This window comes from Procambarus clarkii, chromosome 78 (assembly GCF_040958095.1).
Source record: "Procambarus clarkii isolate CNS0578487 chromosome 78, FALCON_Pclarkii_2.0, whole genome shotgun sequence".
Taxonomy (NCBI): Eukaryota; Metazoa; Arthropoda; class Malacostraca; order Decapoda; family Cambaridae; genus Procambarus; species Procambarus clarkii.
This window is the reverse complement of record NC_091227.1, coordinates 13,094,652-13,108,648: the sequence shown is the minus strand read 5'-3', so window position 1 is coordinate 13,108,648 and position 13,997 is coordinate 13,094,652. Positions and strand designations below refer to the sequence as shown.

General features: G+C 48.8%; 2 protein-coding genes across 19 annotated transcripts in view; both read left to right on the top strand.

Annotated features, from left to right (window-relative positions):
- LOC123746147 (protein draper) overlaps positions 1–13,997 on the top strand; it is a 691,165-nt gene that overhangs the window by 590,151 nt on the left and 87,017 nt on the right. The window lies entirely within an intron of this gene.
- LOC138357485 (PE-PGRS family protein PE_PGRS33-like) lies at positions 8,888–9,907 on the top strand. Its single transcript, XM_069314343.1, has one exon. The coding sequence runs from the start codon at positions 8,888–8,890 to the stop codon at positions 9,905–9,907; it is 1,020 nt and encodes a 339-aa protein (XP_069170444.1).

Below are 13,997 nucleotides of genomic sequence, written 5' to 3'. Positions count from 1 at the left end.
ATGGGTTTTAGAGCCTTGAAAAGAGGCAAGTGCGGCATTTAGCCGTTTATAAAAGGTTGAGACAAAAGGCGCGACGTTTTGGTGGAGGTTGAGAGTCTTAGAGAGGCTGGAAGTGGCGTCGTGTGGCGGGCCTTGTTCTCTTGTTCTTCTTCAGCATTACCAAAGCTGACTCCTGCGGCCGCATTTTATAACACCTAGCGTTTTGTTCAAGTAATTCTTGCTACAATAAATGGTTATTGTAACCATTTGTATTTAATAATGATATGTAACGTAAATACAATATCGTATTTGATACGATATTGTATTTACGTAACGATAATTATTAAAATTATTTATATTGTAAATGATTATTAATAATGAACACCAGAAACTTATTAAATCATCATAACTGAATCACAATGTGACATACATAATTCTAACACAATCCTGGCTGGGTGAGAATTATGTATGCCACATAGAGATTCACAATCCTGGCCACGTTCGTGCATTACTTGAAAACACTGACTACTACTAGTATAATTAATTAACTCAAAAGACAAATGAATACTTAAGTGTCTAACTAGCGGAGTCAGCAGCGCACATCCGGCCTTGTCAAGATCCAGAGCTCCACTGGCGTTTAAATATGTCGGGGAGGCAAGTCTAGCCGCCTTTGTCTGTTGCCAAATTTACACTACCGGCCAGTGCGAATAAATTATTCATTAATACTAATCATTTACATTAACATTATTGAATGACAATTCATCATCTACAACCCAAATGAATATTACTAATACAAAGACGGAATATAATGTTCGAGGGAAACTGAAACTAAGCTTGCATTATTACATTGAATGTACCTTTACATTCAGGCAGAGATGTGGCAGCCATGCTGCAGCACCAGCTGGTGTCTGTCTGGAACACTGTGTCTGTACGATTTACAACCTGAACGACGGTTAAATAAGAGTTTAACAAAGCCATAACCCTCACACGCAATTAGTTACTGTCTAACACTTAATTACATTTGCATATCTCTAACCCAACTCAAAAGGTCCATGGAACTTGTATGCCAGTTAAAATATTGCCAGCTAGAGATTCCATTTAAGCCTGTTTATTTTACCGTGACTAAATTTACATGTGCAAATTATGTCCTAGACCTATGTTATTGTAAATGAATTACCAACATGCAGTATACAAATTAGCATGAATTGGAATTAAACTAAAACATTCACTTTACTCACGCAAATCCAGCAAGCTTAATCCTGCCGCCTCTGGTGGCAACGATCAAATCAATCTTAAGTCTCGTTGACAATAAAAACATCTCCTTATTCACTATCATGTTTTATATTCCCAACTGCTGGGAACTATTGATGGCTTGAGGCCCCGTTCACCCTGTATTAAGACGTAGGACAATGGACGAGGTGTGGGGGCTCCTTGTAAGGAACACTGGTGGCCGAGTCTTGTGTAAATAGTGCGGGCCCAGTGTTCACTTTGCTGATAGGGCTGCCGTTGAGGCGAGCCGGTCGAGGGGCCCCCCGCCGTTGAGGCGAGCCGGTCGAGGGCCCCCCCCCCCCCCGCCGTTGAGGCGAGCCGGTCGAGGGGGGGCCCCCGCCGTTGAGGCGAGCCGGTCGAGGGGGGGCCCCCCGCCGTTGAGGCGAGCCGGTCGAGGGGGGGCCCCCCGCCGTTCAGGCGAGCCGGTCGAGGGGGGGCCCCCCACCGTTGAGGCGAGCCGGTCGAGGGGGGGCCCCCCACCGTTGAGGCGAGCCGGTCGAGGGGGGCCCCCACCGTTGAGGCGAGCCGGTCGAGGGGGGCCCCCCACCGTTGAGGCGAGCCGGTCGAGGGGGGGCCCCCCCCGCCGGTCGAGGGGGGCCCCCCCCACCGTTGAGGCGAGCCGGTCGAGGGGGGGCCCCCCCCCACCGTTGAGGCGAGCCGGTCGAGGGGGGGGGCCCCCCCACCGTTGAGGCGAGCCGGTCGAGGGGGGGCCCCCCCACCGTTGAGGCGAGCCGGTCGAGGGGGGCCCCCCACCGTTGAGGCGAGCCGGTCGAGGGGGGGTCCCCCACCGTTGAGGCGAGCAGACGCTCCCGGATTCTTAACCATGTGTCAGCCACCAAGTTAGTTTAGTGCATACATTATGCAGTCCATACTTGTACTCACCCTCCACCGTTGTTGTGAGTATTTCAGCAGCTCCTCAGTATGTGTTAACTTTGAGACGTCAGGGAATATGACGCTAGTTACTGGTGTCAAGCACGTTCATTTTGCCCTTTTCATAACAGTGGCAGCAGGTACCATGAGTGTGTTAGCAGGGGTGTGGTGTGGTGTGTGGTGTGGTGTGCGCATTTTGATGACGTGACATCATGGCAAACTTGAAATAATTCCGGCAACACCAGGTTTTTCTGCTTGGTGATTTGCTGTGTGAACCTTGTGGCAAGCTTGCATCACCCGCTTTTTGCTGACGTTAACTTGAATCTTGCCGTTGTTAGCCCACTTTGTAAAGTTTAAGTGGTGTGTGTGTGTTTAAGAAACAGTTTGTGTACGGAAGACTTAAAACACTGCCAATCTCTGCAGTCCATCGGTTGGCTTCATGTTGCCACAAGGCGAGTGCTGAATTTTATCAATGCTTACCATTATATTATGCTATATATATCTGCATTCCGGAAAATGTTTAGAGTTCACAAGCTTCGTTGCTACTTTAGCGAAAGGTTGTGTGCTAGATGGTCAAACGGTGACCGATGTTCGGGATAGGTACGAGTAATTTAATTCTGATTTAGTATTAACTTCAAGGATTTGATTTGATTTCAAGGAAAGAAGGTAGTTATGCAACTGTACAAATCTCTGGTGCGCCCCCCACTTGGATTATTGAATCCAAGCATGGAAACAGCATCTTCAAAAAGACATGTCTGCTTTGGAGAAAGTTCAACACCGGGCGAAAAGAAACATTACTGAACTAAGTCGACTCTCATACCATGAACGGTTGAGGGCCACAGGGCTAACAGCACTACAAACCAGACATGACAGGGCTGATCTCGTCGAAACTTTTAAGTAATTACTGAACAATTTAGAGGATATTGATCCAAACCACTTCTTCAAAAGGTCAAATGCAACACGAACAAGGAACAACAGTTTCCAGCTCAACAAGCCACAATGGAGGACAAAAAACAGAAGATGCTTTTTCACCCATGGGGTTATAAACCCTTGTAACTAGCTCCCCGCCGAAGCCGTAAATACCAAACGGCTGAATTTCAAAATCCAGCTGAATAAAATCATCAGGGCAAACTGGGCGATCGTTGACAAGCCGCCAGCGTCCTGTCCTCATGGAGGCCACTAAAGAGAGTGACCCTCGGGTAAATTCAGGTAACTGAATTGGTTTAACGAAGCCTGAGTGTCTGTAAATGTTTATCCCTCCGTTTGATGATGTGTTCATTTGAGACAGTCTAAGTGTCCCAGCTGCATCTGGATACAAGTGACAGGATGAACAACGCACACACAGGGTTTCCTTTACTTTTTGGAGGATTATTTACAATTTTGTAAATGATGCTATGGCGGCGTGTTTACTCCCAGGATTGAGGATTGAGCCTGCACAATACGCCCCCCCCCCTCTCGGGTAACATTAAAAAGAATGAGGCAATTGTTTTATACCTTCCTGGGGCCAGATTCACGAAAGCACTTACGCAAGTACTTACGAAAGTGTACATCTTTCCTCAATCTTTGACGGCTTTGGTTACATTTATTAAACAGTTTACAAGCATGAAAACTTGCCAATCAACTGTTGTTATTGTTATAAACTGCCTCCTGATGCTTCGGAGCTCATTAACTGTTTAATAATTGTAAACAAAGCCGCCAAAGATTGAGAAAAGATGTACAGGTTCGTAAGTGCTTGCGTAAGTACTTTCGTGAATCTGGCCCCTGGTCTGACCTCGGTAAGGCAGAGTCGTGTTGACCCTCCTCCCACCACTGTTGACTCGGTACTACAGTATAGGTGGATGGTGCTGCAGTGGGTCACTACTGCAACGGACAGGTGGCGGTAGTGGCTTATGAGATGACAGTAGTGATTTCACAGGAGCGAAAGCGTTCGCTACTGTCAGTGAACGCTTCTCATCTCTGTAATGCATAGTATTAGGCTACGTTTTCAGGCGTTAAGTTAGGCTAGGTAGTCCTATTTATAGCATTATAAAGAATCATATTTGGTGATGATTTTGCTTTCCTCGCCTACTAGTGTATATATGTGTATTAAAAAAGTGTAACTAGCCTCACAAGACTGTTAATTTTTTTTTAATTTTGCCCCGAGGGGCGAGTTTATTGGGCAGCCCCACTCATCCAGTGAGTGGACATACCGCCATAGCAGCATGTACAACACTCCCCAATAGGAAGAAAACCCGCTGGGTTGTTCATCCTGTCACTTGTACCCAGACACAGCTGGGACTTGCTTAACTAAATGAACTATGGGGTTCAGTTCCTGATCTTATGTGTCTCTTAACTCATTCCACCACCGCCCACTGGATGGGTATGAGGTGCATAATAAATGACTAGAGTAAATCACTTTACCGTCAGAATCTTAAGCACTTTTACGCAGTTTTCAGACCTAATACGCAGGTTGCAACATTACTATGTGATAAGTAATGGTAATGTCTTCTCGCATACGTAATAACAGGATAAAAACCCACTATTTGTGAAATTTATGTAAGGAATTTACACCATCTTTCGCACTCTCCTGAGTGCTTACAATGATAGTGATTCCACGTTGAGATGTAAGTCTCATCCTAATAACACGCTCAGACGTTGATAAAGCACTCAAGTTGATAGTGCGAAAGACTTGGTGTAAATAACTTACATCTGTACACCCCCCTCCCCCGTCCTTCATCGTGGAGGCTGTGTTTACATAGAGTAAACAACTTCACAACACAGGGTTGTTATTGTTATATAAACAATCTAACAAAATTTCACAAATACACAAGTGTGGTTTTTTTCCCCTATTACTATGTGATATTAGGTTATTCTATATGGGAATAGGTAAGCGCTCCATGGGTTGGTGGTGGCGCGTGATGGGAGGACTGGCCGGGTGTTGAGCGTAGTAGCGCCATGCGGGTGTGTTGTGTGTGTGGGGTAATAGGACATGTGGCTCCGTGGGTGCGGCAGTATGGGCTGTGAGTGCCACTTTATCTTCACAACAGCAGCTGGCTCCCTCGCCTGGTTACGGCCTTGTTGTCTCCTTCGCTCCATCCTTCGCCTCGTCTTGGCACTGCCGCCTTCCCCACGTGGCACTAGACCCTCCCTCCCTCCCTTTTCAGCGTGGCACTAGACCCTCCCTCCCTTTTCAGCGTGGCACTAGACCCCTCCCTCCCTCCCTCTTCTTCAGCGTGGCACTAGACCCCCCCTCTCTCCCTCTTCTTCAGCGTGGCACTAGACCCCCCTCCCTTTTCAGCGTGGCACTAGACCCCTCCCTCCCTCTTCTTCAGCGTGGCACTAGACCCCCCCCCTCCCTTTTCAGCGTGGCACTACACCCCCCCTCTCTCTCCCTCTTCTTCAGCGTGGCATTTGACCCCCCCCCCATCTTCAGCGTGGCACTGCAGCGAGCACCCTTCCCTAAACCATAGTGCCAAAGGCGTGGCGTTAGTTGATGTGCTCGTTGCTTGGTTGATCATTTCAAGTACTGTTGGGTCTGGCCAGTAACCGGATGGGTAATCACACTGACACCATTTCAGGCTTGGCTTGGGGAGGGTCTCGAGAATGCTATTCCGGGGCATCTTGGGTATGGGTATACCCAAATACCGGCGTGTCTAACATTTTAGTGTTTTCTGTGATCACCTTCGCTGATGACAGAAAACACCGGGTTGGGGGAGGAGGAGGTTATCTTGAGGTTATCTTGAGATGATTTCGGGGCTTTTTTTTTTAGTGTCCCCGCGGCCCGGTCCTCGACCAGGCCTCCACCCCCAGGAAGCAGCCCGTGACAGCTGACTAGCACCCAGGTACCTATTTTACTGCTAGGTAACAGGGGCATAGGGTGAAAGAAACTCTGCCCATTGTTTCTCGCCGGCGCCTGGGATCGAACCCAGGACCACAGGATCACAAGTCCAGCGTGCTGTCCGCTCGGCCGACCGGCTCCCCCGAAGAAGGGGGGCTGAAGAGTTTTGGCTCTTGGGTTGGGCCTCGACTCTCAACACTTAATGGGCTGGTTTATAGGCTCCAGAGCCAGTTTGGCTCTCATATCTACATTTAAAGCTGTATGTGGATTTTACCTTCGTCATTTCTTGGCGCATTCCATATGTTCACTATCCTGACACTAAGAATTATGTATAACGCCTCAATGGCTCATTTTAGGTACTTTGTATCTAAATGTGTCCCCTTGTTCGTGTACTACTCATGCTAAATTGTCTGTCCTTGTCTGACGTATCAGCCGCCCTGAGTATTTTCCATGTGGTAATCACTTCTCTTGTTTCTTCTCTATTCCAGTGGCATGAGGATTAACTCCTTTAGTTTTCCCCTCGTAACTTATTCCTCTCAGCTCTGGGACTAGGCTCATGGCATACCTCACAACTTTCTCCAGCTTCGTTTTGTGTTTAACGCGATAAGGGCATATTTTAGTGTGTGACAATATGGTATACAAAATCTTGTACGACTCTTGTTCATATTCCTAGAGACAGTTCTCATATTAGCTAACCTTCTGTCTGCAGCTGAAGATATCATTTTATTGTTGGCTTCTGATGGGTGACCACTTCGTTGTAATATCAACCCACCTAAGTTTTTTGCTGTCTCGAGTACACTAAGGAAATCACAGTAGCATGATGTATCAATGAGAAAATCAAAGGAGCAGAGCAAGGATTGCACTAGCACTCTATACGCGCGTCATACCCATGAGCCATGATGTGCTAAAAGGTATTCAACCTAGAACACTACTGTATCCTCTAAGGATTCTTTAGGCCTGATCCTTAACTATCTTGCCTGATCTCAGTCGCCCGTTCATAGAACTCTTCTGAAGTTTAAGGCAAAATTTATCGCTGAAAACACGCTGATGTTTTTATAAGTCCCTTCTCACCAGATGTTCTAGTAGCCGCCTCCTGTGATCTTTTTCCACCACCTTGCGTGATATACAAGCATGGGACACTGGCCTGTAATTTAATGCCACTTGTCTCGCATTTTGTATACTAATACTACAATGGCTGTCTTCCAACTGTGGCACTTCTCTTGTTACCATTGACTTATGCATCATAGTAAGCGGCCGGCGCACGGCTTCCGCTCCTTTGTTTAGTATTGGTGATGTATAGTCAGGCCTCAAGGTTGGGAGTCGACACACACACAGCACCGCTCCTGTGCCTTGTAAGTCCATTACGGGCTCACTATAGCCAGTGCTACTTGGAACTTGTTCCAAGCAGCTGAATCTATAACAACAACAACGTTGGTAGTCTGTACAACCACGTGGCCGGTGTTGTGTAGATGGTAACGGGTATACTTAATGTAATATTTTGTTATATTTTGTCCTAGATCTTTATTTAATATCAACTTGAGCTTTGTCTGCACCTTACATCTGCATTATATGTTATGGACTACGAGGATGAACATTGCTTTTATCCCTCTTGAGCACGAGTGTGGTAGAGAGTTGTAAGGGAGGATAGAAGGGGAGGGCTAGACAGGAGGGGACCAACTGGGAAGAGATGGCGGCGAGGCTACAACTTACTCAAGCTGGGAGGAATGTACATAACCAGGCTTATGGTGACTAAGGGAGGGACGGAGGGGGCAGGTGTTGCAGGCTGGGGCGGCTGATGACCCATTCTGCTCCCCAAAGTTGAAATAGATGCACCTTTACGAGACACTTGGAGATGGTGTAGCCAAATGGGTCGTCTTTATGGGCGAGTGTGGTGGAGGCGTTTCTCCCAATACCGTGAGTGTCGGGCCAATGGCAATAATGGCCTATTATTATTGATTATCGGCTTGGCGGCGGCCACCAGATACAGGCAGCAGTTGCCCGGGCATTGTTTAGGACTCCTGCGCTTGTTGTTGCTCCGTCTGGACATTTGTGTGGCTGGAGCATTTTGGCAATTTTTACTTGCCATTATTTTTCATTAGTAATTTTAGTGAGAGTATCTTGGTGCTCTAGGCCGATAATGGAAACAGAAACCCGTGTCACCCGCATTCATGCTCCGACTTGAAAGCAGCATTTACTATAAACTAAAAGTTCTCTAGTTTAAGCTTTAAGCTTGTAAAGCTTTAAACCTTTAAGCTTCTCGCCCGCCCGTCGCCTTGACCAGCTCCTGTGAAAGGCTTCCAGGCTCGTCCACCCCACGATTGTGCTGTGTGCGTGTAGTGTTAGGTCAATTACCCTACAAATTCTAAGAGCGAGCTTGTATACTGGCCTGGACATCCCAATTTACTCGTGTTGTTGTTTTTAGATTTAGCTACTCAGAACGAAGAATGTCCATGTAGCACGGGGCTATGGTGAGCCCGTAATTGAGTTCGGTTGTTCGTGATAACCTTGTTACTCTGATATTTGGGTCAAAGTTTTAAATGGAGGTGGGGTTTCCTCCTTTTTCCCTGTTTCTTTTTCGCTTCTGTTTTAGCCGTGTTTTAACACGTCTAAAAATTTTCTCACATGTTCCATTTGCTATGTAGCCTCCTCCTCTGCTCCTGGACGGAGTGTCGTTTATTTCCTTTTGCTTCTGTGAGTTATCTCTGCTGTGACCTTATTTTGCGCACCAAATACGTTCTACTGGACCTGAAGCCTCATCACGCCCCCGGACGATTGGTGAAATGTCCCTAATCTAAGATGAGGTCTGATAAAGACCTTTTATGCCCTTTGTAATGCTTTTGCGCTACCGCTCACAGGATGAGTATGGGGTGCACAATAAACTAGCCGCCTTCGGCGGCAACAATCAAATGCTCCCTCGGGTCATTACCTCCCGTTCAACAGATGTTATTGTTGATGATCAGTGCTTTAATCCTGTGTTTTATAGGGATCCTTTATTGGCACCAGTACTGGGCGGCCGGCCTGGCCGGTACTGGGGTGGCCGGCCTGGCCGGTACTGGGGTGGCCGGCCTGGCCGGTACTGGGGTGGCCGGCCTGGCCGGTACTGGGGTGGCCGGCCTGGCCGGTACTGGGGCGGCCGGCCTGGCCGGTACTGGGGCGGCCGGCCTGGCCGGTACTGGGGTGGCCGGCCTGGCCGGTACTGGGGCGGCCGGCCTGGCCGGTACTGGGGCGGCCGGCCTGGCCGGTACTGGGGCGGCCGGCCTGGCCGGTACTGGGGCGGCCGGCCTGGCCGGTACTGGGGCGGCCGGCCTGGCCGGTACTGGGGCGGCCGGCCTGGCCGGTACTGGGGCGGCCGGCCTGGCCGGTACTGGGGCGGCCGGCCTGGCCGGTACTGGGGCGGCCGGCCTGGCCGGTACTGGGGCGGCCGGCCTGGCCGGTACTGGGGCGGCCGGCCTGGCCGGTACTGGGGCGGCCGGCCTGGCCGGTACTGGGGCGGCCGGCCTGGCCGGTACTGGGGTGGCCGGCCTGGCCGGTACCGGGGTGGCCGGCCTGGCCGGTACCGGGGTGGCCGGCCTGGCCGGTACCGGGGTGGCCGGCCTGGCCGGTACTGGGGCGGCCGGCCTGGCCGGTACTGGGGCGGCCGGCCTGGCCGGTACCGGGGTGGCCGGCCTGGCCGGTACCGGGGTGGCCGGCCTGGCCGGTACCGGGGTGGCCGGCCTGGCCGGTACCGGGGTGGCCGGCCTGGCCGGTACCGGGGTGGCCGGCCTGGCCGGTACCGGGGTGGCCGGCCTGGCCGGTACCGGGGTGGCCGGCCTGGCCGGTACCGGGGTGGCCGGCCTGGCCGGTACCGGGGTGGCCGGCCTGGCCGGTACCGGGGTGGCCGGCCTGGCCGGTACCGGGGTGGCCGGCCTGGCCGGTACCGGGGTGGCCGGCCTGGCTTGGCATCGTACCAACACTAATGACAGTGAATACTGATGTCCTTCGATTAGTGTCCTTGTGCTGCACTTCAGTGAAAATATAACTTATTATTATTTACTGTTTTTATATTGTAAATGTTGGCTTCACCTTAGGTGGTAAAGAGGCGCCCGAGCTTGTAATTACTAAACCTTATCCTAGGTTTGATCAGTGCCCACACGGCTTCGCTAGGCACAAGACACTGCATGTATGCTTTCACTCTGTTTTTATGTAAATATCTGTTCTATTGTGTTTCTAACTTTTTCATCAGTGTACATTATTCATCTGCTTATGGGCAAGTTTTAACTGTAGTAGGCTTGTAGTGTGAAAAAAGTGTTATCATGTGGCTTCGTCCAAGTATATCCAGTGTTTGTAGTCTTCACAAACTCACCTTATAGACAACAGTGACTTGGGAAATCTGGACTCAATAGGGAAACCTTAACTGGCGTGACGTAAACACTACTGGCGTGGTTGATACCTGGTTGATGGGGTTCTGGGAGTTCTTCTACTCCCCAAGCCCGGCCCGAGGCCAGGCTTCACTTGTGAGAGTTTGGTCCACCAGGCTGTTGCTTGGAGCGGCCCGCAGACCCACATACCCACCACAGCCGGGGTCAGCCTTTAGAGTTTACGACCAACCTGCACTCAATCAGGAATCGTCAAGCAATTGCGTGTCCACTTGCGAGACCTCTACATCTCTCCTTTGTCGTGGCGGCATAGTTTGTATATATTACACAATTTGAGCATGGAAACCTCGTGTTGTGTTCACGGGAGACTTCTCCCGTCACGCAGGGTGCAGTCGCACCTCCACAGATCTCCAGTATCATCTATTGATACTGGAAATGGCTCAAAAGGGCCACCACTTATGGGCTATTGATGCCCAAGCCACCTTTTGGGTGGCTTAATCTTCTCTCTCTTCTCTCTCTCATGGAAACGCTGCAAGGTCGTTCTCGACCCAAGGTTATTATGGGTATGAGCTCATGAACTGTCTAGTAAACGCCAACTACGTGGCTATGATTGATGAAAGATGTACAGGTCTCGTGAGTGAACGTGTGAAATGCATTATGAATCCTGGCCAGGGTTAAGGTCACAAATTATATGATAGTAGTGCTCAGTCAAAATTTAAATGCCGCATTTAGTAATTATGTTTGTATACAAGTACCCAGATGGCGATCCGCAACTATTTAAAGACCCAGACGAAAATCTGAGTCCTTTTACGGGCTATTCATGCCCGTGCCACCTCTTGGGTGCAGGCGATGAGTCACAATAACGTGGCTGAAGAATGTTGACCAGACCACACACTAGAAGGTGAAGGGACGACGACGTTTCGGCCCGTCCTGGACCATTCTCAAGTCGATTGCAATCGACTTGAGAATGGTCCAGGACGGACCGAAACGTCGTCGTCCCTTCACCTTCTAGTGTGTGGTCTGGTCAACACCTCTTGGGTGGCTTAATCTGTATCAGTCAATCAATCTCGAGTCTAACTACGTCTGCGCTCACTCCACAAGCTGTACAACACTTAAGACGAGGCACCTACCTGATCGTAACTACCTACCTTGTGTTGGTTTCGGGCCTTAGCGTCATATTAACGGCATGTATCGGTGAGGAAATTAGTAGGAGCTATACCAATTTAGTAGTGAGTAGGCTTGGTATCTACCATGAGAAGATTGGTAGATATATAGAATTGTGTGATGACAGGTTGACGGGGGAGAGAGGAATCGGCGGGAGTCAAAGATTAAGTGTAAGTATCTTTAAAGTAATGCACTTTGCAGCAGATATCAAACATCTAATGTTGGGGAAACCATTACAAGGGGGGGGGGGGGGGTGAAAGGGAGAGGATCTGGGCGTGGGGGGGTTGAGCTCTGGCTCTTTGGTCCCGCCTCTGAACAGTCATTCAACAGGTGTACAGGTTCCTGAGCCTATTGGACTCTTATCATATCTACACTTGAAGCTGTGTATGGAGTCAGCCTCCACTACATCACTTCCTAATGCATTCCATTTGTCTACCACTCTGACACTGAAAAAATAATTTCTAACGTCTCTCTGGCTTATTTGGGCACTCAATTTCCACCTGTGTTCCCCTAGTGTGTGTTCCCCTAGTGTGTGTGCCCCTTGTGTTAAAAAGTGTGTGTGTGTGTGTGTGTGTGTGTGTGTGTGTGTGTGTGTGTGTGTGTGTGTGTGTGTGTGTGTGTGTGTGTGTACTCACCTATATGTACTCACCTATATGTGCTTGCAGGATCGAGCATTGACTCTTGGATCCCGCCTTTCTAGCTATCGGTTGTTTACAGCAATGACTCCTGTCCCATTTCCCTATCATACCTAGTTTTAAAAGTATGAATAGTATTTGCTTCCACAACCTGTTCCCCAAGTGCATTCCATTTTTCTACTACTCTCACGCTAAAAGAAAACTTCCTAACATCTCTGTGACTCATCTGAGTTTCCAGTTTCCACCCATGTCCCCTCGTTCTGTTATTATTACGTGTGAACATTTGATCTATTTCCACTTTGTCAATTCCCCTGAGTATTTTATATGTCCCTATCATATCTCCTCTCTCCCTTCTTTTCTCTAGTGTCGTAAGGTTCAGTTCCTTCAGCCGCTCTTCATATCCCATCCCTCGTAGCTCTGGGACAAGCCTCGTCGCAAACCTCTGAACCTTCTCCAGTTTCTTTATGTGTTTCTTCAGGTGGGGGCTCCATGATGGCGCGGCATACTCTAAGACGGGTCTCACGTAGGCAGTGTAAAGCGCCCTAAAAGCTCCCTCATTTAGGTTTCTGAATGAAGTTCTAATTTTCGCCAGTGTAGAGTACGCTGCTGTCGTTATCCTATTTATATGTGCCTCAGGAGTTAGATTAGGTGTCACATCCACTCCCAGGTCTCTTTCTCGAATCGTTACAGGTAGGCTGTTCCCCTTCATTGTGTACTGTCCCTTTGGTCTCCTGTCACCTGATCCCATTTCCATAACTTTACATTTACTGGTGTTAAACTCCAGTAGCCATTTCTCTGACCATCTCTGTAGCCTGTTTAAGTCCTCTTGGAGGATCCTACAATCCTCGTCTGTCACAACTCTTCTCATTAATTTTGCGTCATCTGCAAACATTGACATGTATGATTCCACTCCTGTAAACATATCATTTACGTAAATTAGAAAGAGGATTGGTCCCAGCACCGATCCTTGAGGTACTCCACTTGTTACTGTTCGCCAGTCCGACTTTTCGCCCCTTACCATTACCCTCTGGCTCCTTCCTGTTAGGTAGTTCTTCACCCATACTAGGGCCTTTCCGCTTACTCCTGCCTGCCTCTCAAGTTTGTATAGCAGTCTCATGTGCGGTACCGTATCAAAGGCCTTTTGGCAGTCAAGAAATATGCAGTCTGCCCAGCCTTCTCTGTCCTGCCTTATCCTTGTTACTTTATCATAGAATTCTAAAAGGTTTGTTAGGCATGATTTCCCTGTCCAGAACCCATGTTGGTGCTTGTTTACAAACCCAATGCTCTCCAGGTGCTCAACAAGTCTTAGCCTAATTATTCTTTCAAGTATTTTGCAGGGGATGCTTGTCAGTGATACGGGTCTGTAGTTAAGTGCCTCCTCCCTATCCCCCTTTTTGAAAATCGGTACGACATTTGCCTCCTTCCAGCAACTGGGCAATTCTCCCGACATAAGTGACTCATTGAAGATCATTGCCAGAGGCACGCTGAGAGCCTGCGCTGCCTCTTTAAGTATCCACGGTGATACTTTGTCTGGTCCAACAGCTTTATTTGCATCCAGTGTTGTCAACTGTTTCATTACATCCTCTGCTGTCACCTCTATATCTGATAGTCTTTCATCTTGGGTAATCTCTTCCAACAATGGGAGCTGCTCAGGCTCGGTAGTGAACACTCCATGGAATTTTGCATTCAGTACCTCGCAGATTTCCTTGTCGCTTTCTGTATATGCCCCTTCTGTTTTCCTCAGTCTTGTCACTTGGTCATTTACCGACATCTTCCTTCTTATATGGCTATGTAGTAATTTTGGTTGCTTTTTCGCTTTGACTGCAATATCGTTCTCATAATTTCTTTCCGACACTCGTCTTATGTTAATGTAATCATTCCTAGCTCTGTTACATCTAATCCTGTTGT